At 34.4% G+C, this 21,779-nt stretch overlaps 2 protein-coding genes across 4 annotated transcripts in view; one reads left to right on the forward strand and one right to left on the reverse strand.

Moving 5' to 3' along the window:
- Positions 1-286: 286 nt before the first annotated feature.
- Positions 287-6,251, forward strand: LOC143234306 (bursicon-like). Its single transcript, XM_076471573.1, has 3 exons — positions 287-423; positions 2,933-3,151; positions 5,058-6,251. The coding sequence occupies exons 2-3, from the start codon at positions 2,948-2,950 to the stop codon at positions 5,298-5,300; spliced, it is 447 nt and encodes a 148-aa protein (XP_076327688.1). The 5' UTR covers positions 287-423; positions 2,933-2,947; the 3' UTR covers positions 5,301-6,251.
- Positions 6,252-16,959: 10,708 nt separating this feature from the next.
- Positions 16,960-21,779, reverse strand: part of LOC143234307 (disintegrin and metalloproteinase domain-containing protein 23-like) — a 77,343-nt gene continuing 72,523 nt past the window's right edge. For all 3 annotated transcript variants that reach the window (XM_076471575.1, XM_076471574.1, XM_076471576.1), the window contains one exon: positions 16,960-20,045. In XM_076471575.1, coding sequence (XP_076327690.1) covers positions 19,019-20,045 — 1,027 coding nt within the window. In that variant the 3' untranslated portion in view covers positions 16,960-19,018. The remainder of the gene's footprint in view (positions 20,046-21,779) is intronic.

The raw sequence follows: 21,779 nt of genomic DNA on the forward strand, positions 1-21,779 counted from the left end.
AAAGCACAACGTAATTTGGTTACTAATAATACGGCATTAAGATGTAAATCCAGCTTTCTTCCACTTCCTCGTGCAGAGTCGATTACAGCGACCTCTTAATTGAATATAACCAAACACTCATTTACTTAAACATTAAAGCTGTTTCTATATCCTCCCCTGATGCGAAGTTAAGTTTCTGTTCGTCAGTGTTTCATTAGTCACCAGTAGGTTTGCAGGGAAAGTGCTCTCCCGAGGCGTGATTTGGAAATGCGGAAGCTTCGAACCTCAATAGTTTCGAGTATGTTTAATGAAAACGAGCAACGACCTCTTAGTATATCCACACTGAGATCTTTCTTATTATCGCCAGTTTTATCCAACTTTTCTGAGCCACAGGTCAACCGGATCAACACCTCTTGAACAAGATCGATTACCATACAACACAAGGTAGGTTTTTATTTATCTTATGTCTGCTTCTTCCTACACATTTCAAAGAGGAACTAATCTATTGAAACCAACGAAATCCACCTAAATTTAGAAGATCACAACCGAACAATTTACCACTGTTGATAGGGGCAAACAATATAAACAAATAGCTGTAAATTTTCGAACATTCCGATATTTGCAGACGAGACTCTGAATCGGTACAGTTTTTGAAGAATTATAAATTCATTGTTGATTTTAAGGCACGTGCACCTAAAGGATTATTGTGTTACTTAAATTTATGACACATCAAACAAGGTAAGAGTTATCGCTTGTTAATAAGTACAAAGCTACAAAAAGTCTATCTATGCTCTGCCCATCACTGGTATCAAAACCTGGTTTCTGGTAGTTCAAGTCCGCATACATGCCGCTGTACCACTTGGGGGTTAAAAGTTATTATTACAACCAGGAATATGTTGTTGTAGACAAAATAATTTTGTATTAAAAGTATGTTTTTTTCTTATGGAAATATATGATACTGGTATTTTTTTTACTAAAGTGCCAAGCGATTTTTCCTAAAGTACTGCAATATATACTGTTTATAGCAAAATAAAAATTTTGTTTTCGCACGTTTTGAATTCGTTTTCTTTAGGGTCTGTGATTTTCATGGAAAGTTATTATGAGAATACATACAGTGTTGTTATATCTAGATGATAATCATGGTTGCCTTGCATGAAACTACACATATTTTCAATGTAAATTTACACTTGAGCTCAAAAATGTCTTATCATTTTTATCATAGGTTTGACCTGTAATAGAGAGTTTCTCTCTCAGTCGAAATTAATTATTAAAAGATCGTATCATTTTTATCATATATTTGATCTATAGTGGACACTTTCTCTGTCCGTTATAACTGGCCCGGCATGGCCAAGCGTGTTAAGGCGTGCGACTCGTAATCTGAGCGTCGCGGGTTCGCATCCCGGTCGCGCCAAACATGCTCGCCCTTTCAGCCGTGGGGGCGTTATAATGTGACGGTCAATCCCACTATTCGTTGGTAAAAGAATAGTCCAAGAGTTGGCGGTGGGTTGTGATGACTAGCTGCCTTCCCTCTAGTCTTACACTGCTAAATTAGGGATGGCTAGCACAGATAGCCCTCGAGTAGCTTTGTGCGAAATTTAAAAACAAAAACCGTTATAACTAATTATCAAAGGGTTGTATTATCTGTATCATATGTTTTATTTAAAGTATACGATTTCTCTATCAGTTGAAACTAATTATCAAAGGGTTATATTATCTTTATCACACGTTTATACTGGAGCAAATAGTTTCCTCAGATAATTGTATTAGTTTTGTTGGCTCAGTTGATTCGTGCGCTTGACTCACAATCTGAGGGTAACGAGTCAAATCCTCTTCACACCAATATAGTTTTGTTGGCTCAGTATGGCCAGGTGATTCGTGTGCTTGACTCACAATCTGAGGGTAACGAGTCAAATCCTCTTCACACCAATATTTCTCGCCTTTCGTGCAGCTTTACGCGAAAACTCAACAAATATACAAAACAAACGACATGACTTCTTCAAATAACCATCATAATCACGAAAAACCTCACGTGCAGATGTATATGTGGACGTACAATATATAATGAAGTGACCACTCTTCTTGTATTATTCACTGATAAGTTGTTTTCTGACGAAAATCGGATGCTTTGCTGCACTTGCGAAAGTGTTATCATGTTTCTAACACAAACACTTTTCAATTCACTTGATATGCATTGTAGGAGCCATATTTTTAAGCATAGAACAAATCTCTGGGATGGCACTGTTTCAAGACTGCTTCGGCATTGTGGGTCCTTCACAGTTCTCATTCAACGAATGACGTCAGTTAGCTTGACCCATCGATATTGTCCGGACTAAAGGTAATCAAAGAAGACTACCAATCAAGAACTGTGTTGATAATCGCATCTGAATAATAATAAAGGATTCTGCTTGCTCATTACGAACTACAGGAAATGGAAAAAAAAAATGCCGTACTCGTAACTACTTTGGTTGTTTGTTTGAAGCTAAAATAAAGTTACACAATGGGCTATGTGTGCTCTGCCCACCACGGGTATCGAACCGCTGTTTCTAGCGGTGGGATTCCGCAGACATACAGCTGTGCCACTGGGGGAGGGGAGTAAGAGGTAAATTCTCAGCAGCAATCGTCGCTTTGAGGTGAATAAAGGGATTGACTGTCACTCTTCTAACTCACCTACAGCTGAAAGTATAGACCAATTTTATATTTATCACGGCGCGAACCTTGGACTTTTTTATATGCAGTTCTGCACACTAAGCAATAGACCATCCCGCCTCAAGCATATAGTATAAATTCATAGTGGTTTTATCAGGTAATTTAATAGATACACAGTATAAGTAGAAGACAGTTCTCACGACTATTTTGATAGATGTACGCTATGAATTAACAGTGGTTCTCATGGTTATCTTGATAAGTGGACATTTGTATACATATTCACGCCACGGCCACTTTTTCATTTCAGGTCTGAAAGTTCAACATGGTTCCTTTCCTCAAGACCAGTACAACTGTCTTCTATTGGGCAGCTACTCTCGTGGTATTGTTGACGTCATTGTGTTCTGTCACAGCTCGATTGGAAGAATGTCAGTTGAGACCTGTTATTCACGTCCTGAAACATTCAGGATGTATTCCTAAACCAATTCCATCATTTGCTTGTCAAGGAACATGTTCCTCTTACGTTCAGGTAAAATGTTTAGAACGGAAGTTATTTTTTTTAAATCGTCACGTGACCAAATGTTTGAAACTATAAATAAAAATGTGCATGCGCGGAAATGTTTCTTTGTTTCACAAGTTATATAAAGACTGTTCCTGCTTTTGAGCTGATAGACTAGAGAAAGGGCAACTATCCAGCTGCACATACCGCCAACTCCTAGGCTATTCTAATCGAATAGTAATATATAACATTACCCTTATAGAGCACTCATGACCAAGTATTTAAGCGCTTTTTTCTTGTCGACAACGAGACGTGAACCATGGACCTTCAGAATCATAATCCGTAACACTAACCATTAAACCTACCCAGTCCTACGCACACGTTTGTTAAGGTTCACAGAACCAAATTAGAAAACAAAAATAGTGTTAAATATTTGACTTTCGTACGACCAGTCGGTTGAAAAAAACAACAGATTTTTGCGATCTTATTTGTTGTTGAGCCCAAAGTTACAAAATAGACTATGTTTGCCCACTACCGGTATCGAAACCTGTTTTTCTTTTAGCAGTATAAACCTTGAGACTTACCATTGAGCTACTGGGAGGTTTTGAGACATTGGTCTTCTGCGTGTGTTTAGTTAGGCCACTCAGTTCCGTCGTTATGTTTTGATATAGCTCGGCATGGCCAGGTGGTTAAATCACTCGAGTCGTAATTTGAGGGTCGTGGGTTCGAATCCCCGTCACACCAAACATGCTCGCCCTTTCAACCGTGGGGACGTCATAATGTAACGATCAATCCCACCATTTATTGGTAACAGAGTAGCCCAAGAGTTGGTGGTAGGTGATGATGACTAGCTGCCTTCCCTCTAGTCTTATGCTGCTAAATTATGGACGGCTAGCACAGATAGCCCTCGTGTAGCTTTGCGCGAAGTTCAAAACAAACCAAACCTCGAACTGGACGTACTTGATCTACTCAGGAATCTTTTTACTTCATGAAAACTTACTTCAGTTACGACATATGTCACACAATGTAGTAATTAATGTCGTTAGATCATTTACTAAATACAGTTCAGCCATACATGCTACTCATCAGGAAGTTACTTTAGTCATGGAAATCGTTACCTCACGAACTGGTAAAAATACTTATCTTAGTCATGTTTTTTACATCATGACATGAGTACATTTACTTTAGTGGATGATCATATTTTATCACGAACTGGTCATATTTACTTGAGTCATGAATGCTGTTATATCATGAAGTGGTCACACTTTAATCATGGAATTACTTCATGTACTGAAAATATTTGCTTTAGTTATGAATATTTTTATATCACGATTTAAACATACTTTAGTTATGGATTTAATTACATTACGAATTAGTCATATTTTAATTATGAATGTTACATCATGAACTAAATATATGTACTTTAATTGTATAACTTGTTGCATCATGAAAGAAGCATATCTTAGTCATAATCTTGTTATATCATTAAGTGGTCATATTTACTTTAGTTATGGATATTGTTATATCATGAACAGAGTATGCTTACTATTGTTATACAACTGTATCACGAACTGGTCATATTTACTTTAGTTATGGATATTGTTATATCATGAACAGAGTATGCTTACTCTTGTTATACAACTGTATCACGAACTGGTCATATTTACTTTAGTTATGGATATTGTTATATCATAAACAGAGTATGCTTACTCTTGTTATACAACTGTATCACGAACTGGTCATATTTACTTTAGTTATGAATATTGTTATATCATGAACAGAGTATGCTTACTCTTGTTATACAACTGTATCACGAACTGGTGATATTTACTTTGATTATGTAACTGAGCAAAACAGTTGTCACGGTTCATTTGTCTAATGTACATATACGAACATATTACAGATGATTTATCAAATTCAAATTTACGATCCACAGGTTTCCGGGTCCAAGTTTTGGCAAGTGGAACGGTCTTGCATGTGTTGTCAAGAGATGGGAGAAAGAGAGGCCAGCATCGGAATTTTCTGCCCTCAGACAAGACCTCGATTCCGTAGGATAATTACACGTGCTCCCGTGGACTGCATGTGCCGACCCTGCACAGCCGTAGACGAAAAGTCCGTTCAAGCACAGGAAATAGTGAGCTTACTGAAAGACAGCAAAATCGTGGACGAACTGATGTAAAGACCAACGGCTTCTAAAGACCCTCACTAACAGCTACATGCACAGCTCGATAATAGAATTTGTTTTCAACGCAGTCTATGAAACGTTGTTTTTGTGTTTCTTTTTGTATATTGTAAGGAAGTGTTTAGATGGATTCTAGAGTTTTTCTTAATATATTCGTAAATTTCAAGGTTTACGTAAGTGTGTGTTTGTGTGTTTTCTTATTGCAAAGCCACATCAGGCTATCTGCTGAGCCCACCGAGGGGAATCGAACCCCTGATTTTAGCGTTGTAAATCCGTAGACATTCCGCTGTACTAATGGGAGACGTTCATGTAAGTGTATAGAGAGAGTGTGTTTTTCTTATAGCAAAGCCACATTGGGCTATCTACTGAGTCCACCGAGGGGGATCGAACCCCTGATTTTAACACACAAATCCGTAGACTTACCGCTGTAGCAGCGGGGTACATAGAGGGAGAGAATTAATGTATTCACATAAAATATTTTGAAATAACTTAGATGAAACGGAGAGTTTTTAGCGCGTTACTCCTTCGCACAGTACTTGAGGGTCACTAAGTCTTTACCAGTCCCTTTCTTTAACCCGATGGGTCAGCAGCAAGATTACGCACTGAAAACGCTAAAACCCGGGATTCGACTCTCCACAATGGCCTTTCACTAAAACAAGCAAATTTTTCTTTCTTTCCTTTTTATTTAAAACATTATTTCAGTTATAGTAAAGATTAAACGATCAAAGAGTTTAGAAACCCTTACGTTTTTATGAGTCATAAAAGACCAACCTTATTTACGTTCAATTTAACTTTTAACCCTACTACGCCGCTGTTGAGAAGCACTTGCTTTATCTTATAGAATATGACCCAACGATCTTCCACTTTCAGTGTTACCTGCAGTGGTTGTTTCAACGAACATTTGGCAAATGTTTTTACTACATCTGAAGTTGAATAAAAGGTTCTTAAATGCGAGTCTTTGTTAGTTTTTTTATCCTGTGAAAAAGACAACAAAATGTTTTCATTATAAAAATTACCAGCAATGTCAAGAATCAAACCATCGAAAATAATAACAGAAATATTAATACTTTAAAACATGGTCATAATAAACATAACAATAATACTTTATATGGCAGATACAGTAAATAACTGAATATATTCTAATGCAGAAACCTTTAACGAGATACACAAACGATACTGTTTGATCTTGTCACTGTACTGTTTGTTTGTTTGTAATTAAGCACAAAGCTATACAAGAGACTATCTGCGCTCTACACACCATGGGTATCGAAACCTAGTTTCTAGCAGAAAAAGGCCACAGACATATCACTGTGACAATGGGGGCTACGAAGTCGTAATAAGGAAATATTGAGCTAATAAGTTTGGATTATATAGATACAGGTCGTGATTTTATCCATGAAAATATAATGTTAAGTTTATCTTTATTTGCCTAACATACATTTATAGTAACGTTTATCTTTGTTTACCCAACGTACAGTTATAGTAATGTTTATCATCCCAAAATGTTTCTCTTATGTCTGATAGTCCAGTATTAAGTTACAATTATTTATCTATCCTCTTAATATTTCCCCTACTTATTTTCATGTACTACTACTTCCGAATCTAATAACAACAGGCATCTCTCGATATCATGAAATAACGTTGCAGTGCAATAATATCCTGAAAAAATAACTCCCTAATCCATCTTGATGTCGCTATAAAGTAGTAATATCCTGAAGAAACAACACTCCCTAATCCAGCTTGAAGTCGCTATAGAGTAATAATATCCTGAAGAAACATCACTCCCTAATCCAGCTTGATGTCGCTATAGAGTAATAATGTCCTGAAGAAACAACACTCCCTAATCCAGCTTGATGTCGCTATAGAGTAATAATATCCTGAAGAAACAACACTCCCTAATCCAGCTTGATGTAACTATAGAGTAATAATATCCTGAAGAAACATCACTCCCTAATCCAGCTTGATGTCGCTATAGAGTAATAATGTCCTGAAGAAACAACACTCCCTAATCCAGCTTGATGTCGCTATAGAGTAATAATATCCTGAAGAAACAACACTCCCTAATCCAGCTTGAAGTCGCTATAGAGTAATAATATCCTGAAAAACAACACTCCCTAATCCAGCTTTATATCGCTATGGAGTAATAATATCCTGAAAAACAACACTCTCTAATCCAGCTTGATGTCGCTATAGAGTAATAATATCCTGAAAAAACAACACTCTCTAATCCAGCTTGATGTCGCTATAGAGTATAATATCCTGAAGAAACAACACTCCCTAATCCATCTTGATGTCGCTATAGAGTAATAATGTCCTGAAGAAACAACACTCCCTAATCCAGCTTGATGTCGCTATAGAGTAATAATATCCTGAAGAAACAACACTCCCTAATCCAGCTTGAAGTCGCTATAGAGTAATAATATCCTGAAGAAACATCACTCCCTAATCCAGCTTGAAGTCGCTATAGAGTAATAATATCCTGAAGAAACATCACTCCCTAATCCAGCTTGATGTCGCTATAGAGTAATAATGTCCTGAAGAAACAACACTCCCTAATCCAGCTTGATGTCGCTATAGAGTAATAATATCCTGAAGAAACATCACTCCCTAATCCAGCTTGATGTCGCTATGGAGTAATAATATCCTGAAAAACAACACTCCCTAATCCAGCTTTATATCGCTATGGAGTAATAATGTCCTGAAGAAACAACACTCCCTAATCCAGCTTGAAGTCGCTATAGAGTAATAATATCCTGAAGAAACATCACTCCCTAATCCAGCTTGATGTCGCTATAGAGTAATAATGTCCTGAAGAAACAACACTCCCTAATCCAGCTTGATGTCGCTATAGAGTAATAATATCCTGAAGAAACATCACTCCCTAATCCAGCTTTATATCGCTATGGAGTAATAATATCCTGAAAAACAACACTCCCTAATCCAGCTTTATATCGCTATAGAGTAATAATGTCCTGAAGAAACAACACTCCCTAATCCAGCTTGATGTCGCTATAGAGTAATAATATCCTGAAGAAACAACACTCCCTAATCCAGCTTGATGTAACTATAGAGTAATAATATCCTGAAGAAACATCACTCCCTAATCCAGCTTGATGTCGCTATAGAGTAATAATGTCCTGAAGAAACAACACTCCCTAATCCAGCTTGATGTCGCTATAGAGTAATAATATCCTGAAGAAACAACACTCCCTAATCCAGCTTGAAGTCGCTATAGAGTAATAATATCCTGAAGAAACATCACTCCCTAATCCAGCTTGATGTCGCTATAGAGTAATAATGTCCTGAAGAAACAACACTCCCTAATCCAGCTTGATGTCGCTATAGAGTAATAATATCCTGAAGAAACATCACTCCCTAATCCAGCTTGATGTCGCTATAGAGTAATAATGTCCTGAAGAAACAACACTCCCTAATCCAGCTTGATGTCGCTATAGAGTAATAATATCCTGAAGAAACATCACTCCCTAATCCAGCTTTATATCGCTATGGAGTAATAATATCCTGAAAAACAACACTCCCTAATCCAGCTTTATATCGCTATGGAGTAATAATGTCCTGAAGAAACAACACTCCCTAATCCAGCTTGAAGTCGCTATAGAGTAATAATATCCTGAAGAAACATCACTCCCTAATCCAGCTTGATGTCGCTATAGAGTAATAATGTCCTGAAGAAACAACACTCCTAATCCAGCTTGATGTCGCTATAGAGTAATAATATCCTGAAGAAACATCATTCCCTAATCCAGCTTTATATCGCTATGGAGTAATAATATCCTGAAAAACAACACTCCCTAATCCAGCTTTATATCGCTATGGAGTAATAATATCCTGAAAAAACAACACTCTCTAATCCAGCTTGATGTCGCTATAGAGTAATAATATCCTGAAAAAACAACACTCCCTAATCCATCTTGATGTCGCTATAGAGTAATAATATCCTGAAGAAACATCACTCCCTAATCCAGCTTTATATCGCTATGGAGTAATAATATCCTGAAAAACAACACTCCCTAATCCATCTTGATGTCGCTATAGAGTAATAATATCCTGAAAAAACAACACTCCATAATCCAGCTTGATATCGCTATAGAGTAATAATATCCTGAAAAAACTCCTTAATCCAGCTTAATACCGTTATATAGTAATATCCTGAAAGAAAACTCTTTATTCCAGCTGATACCGCTATATAGTAGTAATACCCTGAAAAAAACTCCCTAATCCAGCTCGATACCGTTGTAGAGTAGTAATACCCTGAAAGATAATCTAATTCAGCTTTATATCGCTATATAGTAATACAGTGGAGCGCCGTTAAGCCGCGATATTTGGGGGGTCAACCTGCTTAACCGCGGCTTAAACCTTTGTGACTGAAAAGCCGAAGTCGCCAATAGCTCCGCCGAGGAGCCTCATCCGGGCCATTGCGTGATCATTATAATATTAATGTATAGACTATTCACATACAATTGACAAGTGCCGTTTTAACACAAACGACCAATGTATTGCGATGGTTCGCTTTTCCCTGAAAAATTTCGTCTTCCCGTATTACATGCGGGCCGCCATATCAATATGATATGCTCACTATTAATTCAGAAACTGAAGTGACTTCTATTGGGTTTGTGGCCAATATTTATACAATTCCATAAAAATTTCGGAATTATTGAATTAAAATAATACTTTAATTATTGATCACTGTTTTCACGGATTAACTTTAATCTATGGAGAGGTGTGATTCGGTAACAATGGCGGCCTCCATAAAGCTGACATAAAGAGCGGATAAGGTAGATTAACGGTCGATTTCTATTGTAATATATTTTATTTATTTTCCAAATTAAAGCAAATCCTTTTTAAATATCCCCTTGAAGTTATAAAGACAAGGAGAGTGTAAGAAGCTTTAAAAAGCCAGATAGTAGATTTAATACATCAAAAATTTTGGGACAAGACTTGCTACAGCGGCTTAAGCGAATTCGCGGTTTACTGGTCCGCGGCTTAATGGAGCTCCACTGTACCTGAAAGATATTCCAGCTAATGTAGTCTGATACCGATGCAGAAAAATTTTTTTTTTGAAAAATTATCCCTGCTAATCTGGCAAGATACCGCTACGGAGTGATAATCTTTCACAAATATTCCTCATTAATCTGATGCGATATAAAGTTCATAATTTTCTGAAAGGTATTCCTTCTGATCTCAGTCGTTTTAAAACAAAATTCTCTGTAATTTAAGCAAAACACTGTGTAAATAATGTTCTCGAAAATAAAAGTATTCGATAAAAACGAGGTAAAAGGAACCGCTTCTAACACTTTGTAACTGACAGAACGTCATTCAGTTCAGGTAATCGTTTATGGTCTGAAATATTTCTTTAAAACCAACTTTCCCTGGTACGAGGAACATCAGGTTGAGTCAGTCATGAATGTTGTTGTCACGATGCTTTCTCCTCCAAAGTTCCACATGGGTAGCTTTACTGTTAAAAATAATATTTGTTTCAGTATCTACGACAAGCCGTTTCGTGCGTTTTGGATTTTATGTTCATATTTCAAATCGCATTTATTAAACACATATTTCGACTACACATGCTTTCACATGACTTTTAGAACAGTGTTTTCAGAGAATGTTTCTCGCAAAGTACGAGGTCTTATCAGTATTGTTTTTCTTTAACTATTTTTCAATGAGAAAGGAGTTTATTACCAGAACCGTTGGCTAAGATTCGTCTGCCTTGTCAAAATTTTATATTGCCAACGTTATTTCAAACAAAAATGTTGTTCTCACTGACGTAGTTGAGTTGAATACGATTTGTGAAAAATCAGTGGATTGTATTCCAACACAAACAAGTTTCAGCAAATGAATGTTAAAAAGAAATTACAACAACCTTTGCAGAAATTACAGTACTCTGTGCGAGAACTTTTAAGAGCTCTTGAGAAAACTGAACACTATGTAAAAACTTGAAAATACGTTAGAAACTACTTTCAATTCAGTATTCGAAGGTTCTCGATGAAAGTCCAATGATTTGGTTTGGTTTGTGTTGAATTTCGCGCAAAGCTACACGAGGGTTATCTGCGCTAGCCGTCCCTAATTTAGCAGTGCAAGACTAAAGGGAAGGCAGCTAGTCATTACCACCCACTGACAACTCTTCGGCTACTCTTTTACCATCGAATAGCGGGGTTGACTGTGACAAAATAACGTCCCCACGGCTGAAAAGGCGAGCATGATCGGTGTGATGGCTTCGAACCCGCGGATTACGAGTCGAGTGCCTTAACTGCCTGACCACACTGGGCCAAAAGTCAAACACTTTTCGCAAAGTTTCAGCTTTCAAGGACATAATGAAATAGGCATAACAATGAACTTCAGTTTACTAGCCGGTTAGAAGACCACTATCTGTATTTGTTACCTCGTGCAGACAAAGGCGTGGCAACCTGCATCTTTTATCTCATTCGTCAACAAAGATAGCTCAGTTTGTTAATATGATGCTTTCCTATTCCTGTAACAAACCAGTCATATTCCTATTGCACCGTAGCTGTTGTTTTCTCGTAGAGATAGCGAAAGCTCGGTAACTTGTTTCAGCTCTGCAGTGTTTAAAAGAGGGAATTATGAGAAGCAACACAATTTTAAAAACTTAAAGGGATGAAAAACATGAACCATTTCTTCGTACTCCAGCAGTAAACCAATTTATTAAAACGCAAGTAACAAGCCAATAACAACTGAAGTAAAAACGTACAATATTAAAAAAAATATTGTATCGTGAGAAATGTCCGATATTTCAAATTTCTATATAGTAATTCCAGAGTACAAGTCTAAAAGCATATTTTAGCCAGTTTATCTTACACATTTTTACTCTTTCAAAATACCAATTATTGCATTAGAAAAACACAAGAAACTAGAAGGTTTATTTTGCCCGATTTGTTGGATTTCGTGCAAATTGATAGGAGGGATACCGACGGTAGCCATCTTAAATATTTAAGTGCTCATGAGATACTATTGGATTTGCGGCCAAAAATATGTCACCAGCGAGGTTGCATAATTATGAAACAATGCATTTTAATTTCTATAACATGATACACAACTAATGTATACTTAGTTAATTGTACTGATGGACAAGTTGATTTTTCATTTACCTCTAACTACATAGCTTACTATGATTGGTAGTTACTACTACTTTATATCAGTAGTACTTATATTTTATTGGCCCTGGTTTTTAATCTGTCATTAAAATAAATACATGTACAATATCTTGCAACGTTAACGCAGAAATAATAGATTTGGATGCTTTTTTAGTTCTTTTTCTGCTTAATCTGAAATTCTAGTCGACCTAAGTGTTATAAATTATACATACTTTATTTAAATATGTGCGGATATCAGTTTTACCATAATTAAGTATGGTCCTGTCTACCAATACAGGTCCTATAAACTCAACTAGTGATCTGTTTACTTCAAAGCACAATTACAACTCTTGCATTGTTCAAACAAAATCGCCAAATGCAATTATGTAAAGGAATGAAGTTTTAACATTATTTACAGTATCGAAGGTATTTAATGTAAAAAGATTGTTCGTTTTTGAAATACACATCTTATAACTCTTCCAATCACACAAAATTACTGTTAAAAGTCAAAAAGATTTTATTTCGTACGAAGATACAGTTGTTGATCAAAAAACAATATTGATAGCAAACAGAAAAAAAAATCACGTGGTGGGACATCTTCTGTGACACGAACAGTGATTCACTAAACAAATTATCAGAATACAATATTAATCCTACAGATAAACAAGTAAAACGTCACCGAGTCTAGCGATTACACAGACACAAAACGCAGTGAAGCACGTGTAAGTCTCTAGCGAACTATCTGACAGTAATGACTACAGTTGGGAAAGTTCCTATGCTTTGAGGTTGAACCAATACGCAAGTATACTTACATCTTCTCTTACTAATGACAAACGTAAAAATTTATTACTTTTTGAAAAACAAATTCATCATTTCAGTTGAAATAAATATTTGATATGCAAATATTAAAAGAAATACAGGCTCAGTAATTTGTTTTAAATAATTATTTCGATTCTCAGTATTCCGTACATCAGAGTAAATCAATAAAAAATTTGAATGTTCAACAGGTTATGTTGTTGAAATGCTACAGTTAGAGTGCAACTCCATGGAGTCTCGAACACCTTCCCTCTCACATCAAGAACTTTAGGACGAAAGTGAACATGTTGACTCTTAAGCTGTATTTTCAACTAAATATAAACCTGTTGTCCTGTCCACTTTTATTGCAAATGTGATTCTAAAATTACTTCTTAAGTTCACAGCTCCATTAAATAACTGACAAGCACAATATTCCTCTACATTCTTCCAAGGGTCACAAAGCTGTTTTAGATAAGTCTGAACTCATCTAAAAATTAAAAAACGATCTAGAGATAATGTGAAAAAACATTTTTTTTTTTATTAATACCAAGTGAAAAATCTAATGCTAGGCTAAACACATTCATCAAATGCTTAATTCTTAACACGACATCCAAACCATACTGTAACATCTTAACAGCTTCTACTATTTTTTTTTTTCTTTCTTGAAATCAAGAATTAGTAAAGGTTCATCTTATAGTGCAAATATTTACAATATTGTTATAAAGTAAGTTTTTCATCAGAGCTTTAAAAAAAAAAGGTTTATATTGTTAAAAAATCTTTTGTTTTAAGTGTGTTGGAAATATTTTTATATTTTACTGAATATTTTTAAATTAACCATTTCATCAATATCTCAAGTTTTTTTGTAAAACAGAACAATACATTTCGTTATAAACAAACACAAGCTGAAACAAAAATAAAAAACACTGCACTAATCAAGAGGATACCAGGGTACAGATTATAACCTGGGATATAAAATGTACCCTAGGTTTTGGAGGTGCTTGTAAAGTAGGACCCACATTGCAGTAGGGATACACTGCCTATCAGTCTTAACCTCCTTTTGCCAGTCTCACATGATGAATAATTAAATAATAAAAGGAAATATATTTCTTTAACTAGAATTAATTCATATGAACTTTTGTAATTTCAAAAGCAATGCTACTTTATTTCTACTAGAGTTAATTGTATAGTACACAGACAGAAGTAAATTCTAAAAAGATTACTAATGTGATCAGTATCTAATCTAGAATTACATAATCTACAGAGAAACTGTTCTTTTACAAAATGCCTTAAAATGTGAAATAAGACATTAAGAATTTAGCCTAATAATATTGTTTGTCCAAAGAACATATCAGTAACATATCTACTTCAAAAAGAAAAGAAGTACATTAATTACATTTCATTTTATGTGCTTTCCAGAACAGCTAGAATCCAATGATTGAGCTACACAATTGGTTTCAATCATAGCAAGACAAGAGCCAGGTACAACAAACAAATGAAATGAGCTGTTATCAATCATTCTGATCACATTCTACATAGCAGAAATCAGGAGTCCATATTTAAACATGTGGAAAGAAACATGAAGCAAGTTATAGAATATGTTATATAACTCCTATCAAAATAATGAAAGAAAACAGTATCAAATTTCAGTTGCACACACACACACACACACACTTTTAATACACAAACCACCAATATAATAAACTTTTTTCTTGCTTTTCAATTTGTCCATGTCCATGGTTACTAATGGGTGGAATTCACCAAAACTAACTTATTTCAGTGACAACTGATGAATCAAATTATAACATTGTACGTAAACATTTATGCCAATCATAAACCTAACTCATTCTCTCTCAGTCATTTAAGAAAAAACTTTGTAGAGGTTCACTCACATCAGAACCAATATTCTATACATGTGCAGTTGTTTATATTGTATTAATGTAAGTTGAGGACAGAAGAAACCAAATAAATTATAGTTTGATAAGTTCTAATTTTCTATACAAGTTTATTCCTTCTACTGGAAAGGTATCTGTCATTCTTTGTTCAACTTTATCTAAAATAAACACCATTAATAAGTATTATAATTCACAACCCAAACTTAACCTCTGATATCTGATTCATATTACACACATGCATACAATTTACTAATATGACTGTGAAGATCTTAGTTCCTTTGCCAACCAGTATATCTTTATTATTACCAAATAAAATTATTACTAGTAACAAATTGTAACCATTGCACATAATCAGTTAGTTCACTATTAGCATTAAACAAGTCCACAAGTTGGAATCCACAGAATAATTAACAGCAAAAAATTAGGCCATTATTACTAAACGCACTGCAACAATCCATATGATCATTTCTAGTTACAGGATAAAACCATTGATTTAATTACGTTATAACTAGTATTTGTAATCCATTAGATCTTTAATTATAACAATGAGAAATGCACTTCATAATCCATTAAAATCAACATAAACATGTAATACTTCAAAGCATTACTACTCTTATTATTATTAGACTAGATTATTAATGATATTCAATTAAACTGGTAAGTTTAATCTATTATATCCCAGTATTTCAAAATAGTAAATAAAACTGCTAGATTATTACTAAAATCAGACAATTAATGGGAAGAAATTAAACAAGTATGTGTAGTACATTTAGATCACAGCAAATAAGGAATGTAATGGTGAAAGAACATTTAAACCTCTCTATATATTATCAAGTATTTACTAACAAGCTATATCAGCACATGCAATCCATTACATTATTAACAGATAACCATTAACATTATAACCAGAAATTTAACAAACATACCAGAGATTCATTATAAATGTATCAGTAATCCAACAGATCACTTCCATTGTTACAACAAATAATTTAATATTCACTTACCATTAATCCATAACAATACTACCAGTAATCCAACAGATCATTTCCATTGTTACAATAAATAATTTAATATTCACTTACCATTAATCCATTATAATACTATCAGTAATCCAACAGTCACTTCCAATGTTACATTTATCTGTTCTGGTAAGAACTATTCCAGAGTCTATTTTATGACTGATCATTATAAGAATATAAAATAATAATAATAATAATAATAATAATAATAATCTACACCACCTCATTAAAGTTACATTCTGGAATAAGGAAAGCAAAGAATGATAGATTAGTGGCTATCAACCTTCTGAGCCATGTAGACCTCTTCAATATGAGCAAAATCCTTACAGTTTTGAATCTGACATTACAGCAGTCTTCACACAGAATTGGTGAAGATTCTATAGATGTGACTATATATTTCAAATCATGTACAAAAGTTACTACTAACATGTCGCTACATGGTATACACATGGTTTGCAAGATCCATCTTCATACATCAAGAAAAAAACAATAGAAGGGGGGAGGCATTAAATTAATTTCTGGATTTTTATTAAATTATTATACTTTAAGCCAATTATTAGTGTTGTTAACTCGGAGAAACACTCAACAAATGTGATATATTTGTTTTTCAGGAATTTCACATTTTTAAACTTGTAACATGCGCATCTGCAGGCATTTGAAATAAACCTACATGCAGTAGTGCAGAATCAGAAATATGTGAATAAACATAAGAAAAATCTTAAGATATATACAGATATAACAACTTAATATATTAGCCTACACATTAATGAAGTTACAATTCAGCTAAAGTTAACATTTCTGTTTAGAAGATCTCAAAAGGTAAGTACTAACAAACTGAGAATGGTAACCAAACCTAGAATTTTATTTAATTAAACTGCTGTACATTTCTGTAACTGAAGTCAAATTTTAATATATAACATTTCTTCAGTGGTACTGCATGCCAAATAGAGAGTTACGTTAATAGCAATGTTACTGTGTAGACATGAATATTATATAAATATCCAAACAACTGGGCCATAAAGTTAGGGTTATACACATATAATAGACAAAATTAAAGTATGCAAGATTAAAATGCATTCAATTAATAGAATTATAATACAGAGAAGTAGGAGTTGGACAGTAGTGACAATATATGTAATCCATAAAATTTAACACACCTCATATCTCCACATATATGAAGCCTAAATCTTCCACCTTAGCTCCTCCAATTTTAACCAAAATTTGTATGAAAACACTATACAATAAGGGGAATATCCTAAAAAGGCCAAAATTGAACTTAACCCTATTTCTGTTTTGAAAGCCTGTTGGTTAATTACTCCCAGCCTATTGAGTCAATCTCAAAAAATCTTGGCAGGTTGGAGCTTTAGATAATGTTCTAAAGGGATTTAAGGTTAAAGAAAGTTATTGGACTGTCTCTCAAACAACCGTGTTTTTGTCATAGCCAAGTCTTTACTTGTTGAAGTCAGAAAGCAAACTGCAAATGTTACTTATGAAGAAGCTTTGCTAGAATTTTAAAATTTTGAGATAAAGTATTATTTCCAAGTTACTATTTTGAAATACATGATTGTTATTGAACTTGCATTCTTTTAACTAAGTTTTCACGTTCTCCATCAGTTGATGGGTATTTCAGCAATAAAACAAAAACACAGGAGAACTGTGTTCCAGCTTATAACGTTTCTCTTCTAAAGCCAAAATCCAATATCTACATCTAATTGTAGAAAGCAAGCAACAGGTTTAAGGGAAGGTTTAATAAACATATGAATGATAAATGGTACTTTTGAATTGTTTTAAATATTTAGTTTTGCAAATATAATAGCCTAGATGGACTAAAAGTCCCCTTGTTCTTAAGTCCTCTGTTTTCAGTAACCCATATTTATTATTTTTATCCATTTTTTGAACAAACATTTCTTTGGATCAGCTGTTTTTTTTGTAATTGTTTTAATACTAGCTTCACCTGATAGTTGGAGCTAACAAATAATTGATACAGTTTAAATATAATAGATGATGTGTCCTACCACTGTGTATGTTCTACTACAAGTACCAGTGCTAAGTCACATGCCACAGCATTTACTAAAACTTTACTGGTTTGTCCTATACATGAAATGATATTTGTTTTAGCCTCATTATATGGACTGTTTTTTAATTACCAAAGTGAGAGAATGGCTGTTGTGTAACATTTTATACTCACTGAACGTTAAAATTAACATAATTATTATGTTATCTTAATAAACACACACACACACACGCACACACATACATAGAAAAATCTATGTAAATCTATTCGAATAAATATATAATATTCTTCCTCTTCAAAGGTTTGTGGAAAAATAAGAGAAATGTTCCTTTTGCACTAGCCATAAACACATACACTGGATAATAAAACAGTAATCCAGAGGCATTTACCAGTTTAAGTAACAAAAATTTATCTATAATTCATGTATTTCACTCACTACACAGTTTCATTCTGCAACCAATTGTAGGCAATGCTGAAAAGAACAAGATAATAAAATAGCTCAGAGTGAAACATCTTGATATTCTGTGGTTATACCTGAAATGAACAATATCTCAGTTTTAAAGAAACATATGTTTCAACTGACACTTCTATCAATTAGGTAAAATACTTTTTCATTATGTTATAACGTATTTGTAGGCTGTTGTTTTTCCCCCCATTATTTTAACACCAGAATTACATTACATACTTTACTATTCCTCATCTAACATGCACATTAAATCGAGCTTGCAGAATTCTAAAGAAATAATAAAATATCAGTAAAAAAACAAATAAAAGAATATATTCAATACAAATAATAAAAAGTATTAAATATTTTTTTCATAAAAAAACTCCTCAAAGCTTTTAGAAACATCATTCAATTCAATCTAAAGAAAATGAGCAGCTTTAGTCACACCTTATATTCAGGAAACTTTTTTTTAACCTTTTTTTTAGCAGATAAATGTGGTGCAATTCGAGGTGGAAAATTTGGTGTTTGTGGTACATTAACCCTACCTACTCGAGACACCATGGGGTTGTAAGTTGTATTTTCATCATAAGAAGTGGAATTAGATTCTTCTGAAGGTGGGCTTGGAAAGTAATCACTGACATCTAATTTAAACAGCTTATCAGGCTGGTGGTGAGAGTTCAAGTTAGGGAGGGTGAGAATTTCTTCACTTGCACTACGTGCTACTTGAGGTGATGCAGATTCGCTACGATCATCATCTGCATCATTTTCATCGCTTCCTCTATCATCTTCATCTTCTTCTTCGACTTCTTCTTCAGGCTTATCTGGATATGTGGTAAATCCATTGTTCACTTGAGCAACTGGTATTCTCTTCTTATCTTTGGGAGACAGTCTCCCCTTCTTTCCTATCAAGAAGCGTACACTGGGATCTCTTTGACTCTTTTTTTCATCCGACTTGTTCGGTTGGTAGTGTCGATCAGCTTCTGGTTCACTGAAACGAATATCTTCAGAACCTGCCGGAGAAACATTCTCGGCAGTTTGATCATACTGACGAAGCAAGTCTTCCAGATTTCGAATCCTAAGTGATCCACATGGTGGAACTGTATCCTCTCTGTCATTATCACAGACTTTGATATTTTCTAAAACTGACTGGAGTGCATCAGTATCAGGAGTACTGGATAAATGTTGTGCAGACTCCTGATTGGGGCTTGATAAAAATACTGCTGGGTGGTAGGATGCTGCAGAATGCAGAGCCTCCAAAATGTCCTCATGGTATCCATTCATGTTCTTGAATGTTTCAGAAATATGATTATCAGTTTCCCTAGTTGAATCAGAAAGCCTAGTGTCATTCTTCTCTGGAGATTTTGAAAGATCGTTGTGAGGTATCTTAATAAACGTGGAAGACTCCCTGATAGCTGGAATGGCTTCACCAGACTGTTGTTGTGAATCCAGAGACTGAAGCTTGTCTCCTCTAAAAGAGCAAGATAGTGGTATATAAATATACATCCAAACAGTAAAATAAAAAACCAAAATAAAAGTTTAAAAACATTATGAAGACTCAGAAATTCAAAGATAAAAATAGCATTTATTTACATACTATGTAACATTGGTATTTTCAAATACAAATATTTCATCAAAATGTTATCATTGAAGCTTTCCAAGTGAAATTTTCTTGATATATTATGTTGTTAATGTACTAAAAATATCAGAAACTTGCAAGAAATAATTAAAGGACTGCAAGGCTTAATTTCTGGCATGTTTTTGAAAATTTAAGAAGTGATTTGAACATTTAAAGAAATGTGGGTGAGGTGAAAGTAGATTTACTGGATTGTCGATTCCTTGTGAAGTTAGCTAGTTCAACCATAAGATGAGTTTGTTTTCAACAAAGTACTGGAGATGCACAAAGTATATAACACATAACAAGAAAATTAAGAAGTGAAAGTTCTATATGAGCATTATTTATTTGTGAAGTAAGAACCATCACCAGTTACGTGGAACTTTGCAGAAGTTGTACTTGTCAAGAGTGTAGCCAGAGAAATGAAACTTACCATTTTTTACTAAATTATCTAAAAATAACACTTTTGGTATTAAAAATTACAATTATGGTATAAGAAGTGTGTATATTTTAGTAAAAATAGAACCGAAACTGGACTTCAAGACGACGATATAGGCTCAAAGCAAGATTGAAAACTATAAGAAATAAGAAATAAAGATTAGGAAGAAATTTACAAAAAATTAAAAAATACAGAAAGACAAATTTAAGGATGTGATCATAAAAACAAGATTTAGATATGAATAAAAATCGACTTAATTGAAAATAAGAAGTCACAGAAAATGTACAGAGTGTTATTTGTAAAGTTAAAAGATTGTTAATGAAATGAATCTAGGAGTGCAGAAGGATCTTAATGACAGGGTCAAAGAAGGTTTTCATTTGTTTTGATTTTGTTTTAAATTTTGCGCAAAGCTAAACAAGGGCTATCTGTGCTAGCCATCCCTAATTTAGCAGTGTAAAACGAGAGAGAAGGCACCTAGACGTCACAACCCACTGCCAACTCTTGGGCTACTCTTTTACCAATTAATAGTGGGATTGATTGTCACATTATAATGCCCCCATAGCTGAAAGAGTGAGCACGTTTGGTGTGACGAGGATTTTAATCAGCGACCCTCAGATTACGAGTCGAGTGCCTCAACCACCTGGCCATGCTAAGCAGGTCAAAGAAGTAGAGAAAGATACTAACAAGATTAAATAAACCATAAGTAAATTACTGAGGGACATCAGCAAGATAAAATATGTACAAACTGTACTGGGAGATGCAATGATCAAACTAGCAATGTCACTTCCTAAAAAAGTGTGAACTGTTCCACCAAAAGGCAAGTTTCCCAAGACATTCAACAGGAGTGTCTACAGAACCAACGAGAATTAATACGTTCATATTTGGCAAATACCACAAACCTTAAATAATGTAGTACAATATCTTTGACTGTGCTCTTAGTACTGCTGATAGCTTGTCCTCTACATAAAATATAAGAAAAAGCAAACAGACATTCAAATAACGGAAGAGAAATCCACTATAACTTTAATACAATATCATACATACCCAACTCTTTGAGATTCACAAAGTCACAGATGGAGCAGTGCTGTCAAAAGTGCAACATGAGAAATAACACACAATAGTAAGGCAATGAAGTCTGTATAAATGGAAGT

Source organism: Tachypleus tridentatus, chromosome 12, assembly GCF_004210375.1.
Source record: "Tachypleus tridentatus isolate NWPU-2018 chromosome 12, ASM421037v1, whole genome shotgun sequence".
In the NCBI taxonomy this organism is placed as follows: Eukaryota; Metazoa; Arthropoda; class Merostomata; order Xiphosura; family Limulidae; genus Tachypleus; species Tachypleus tridentatus.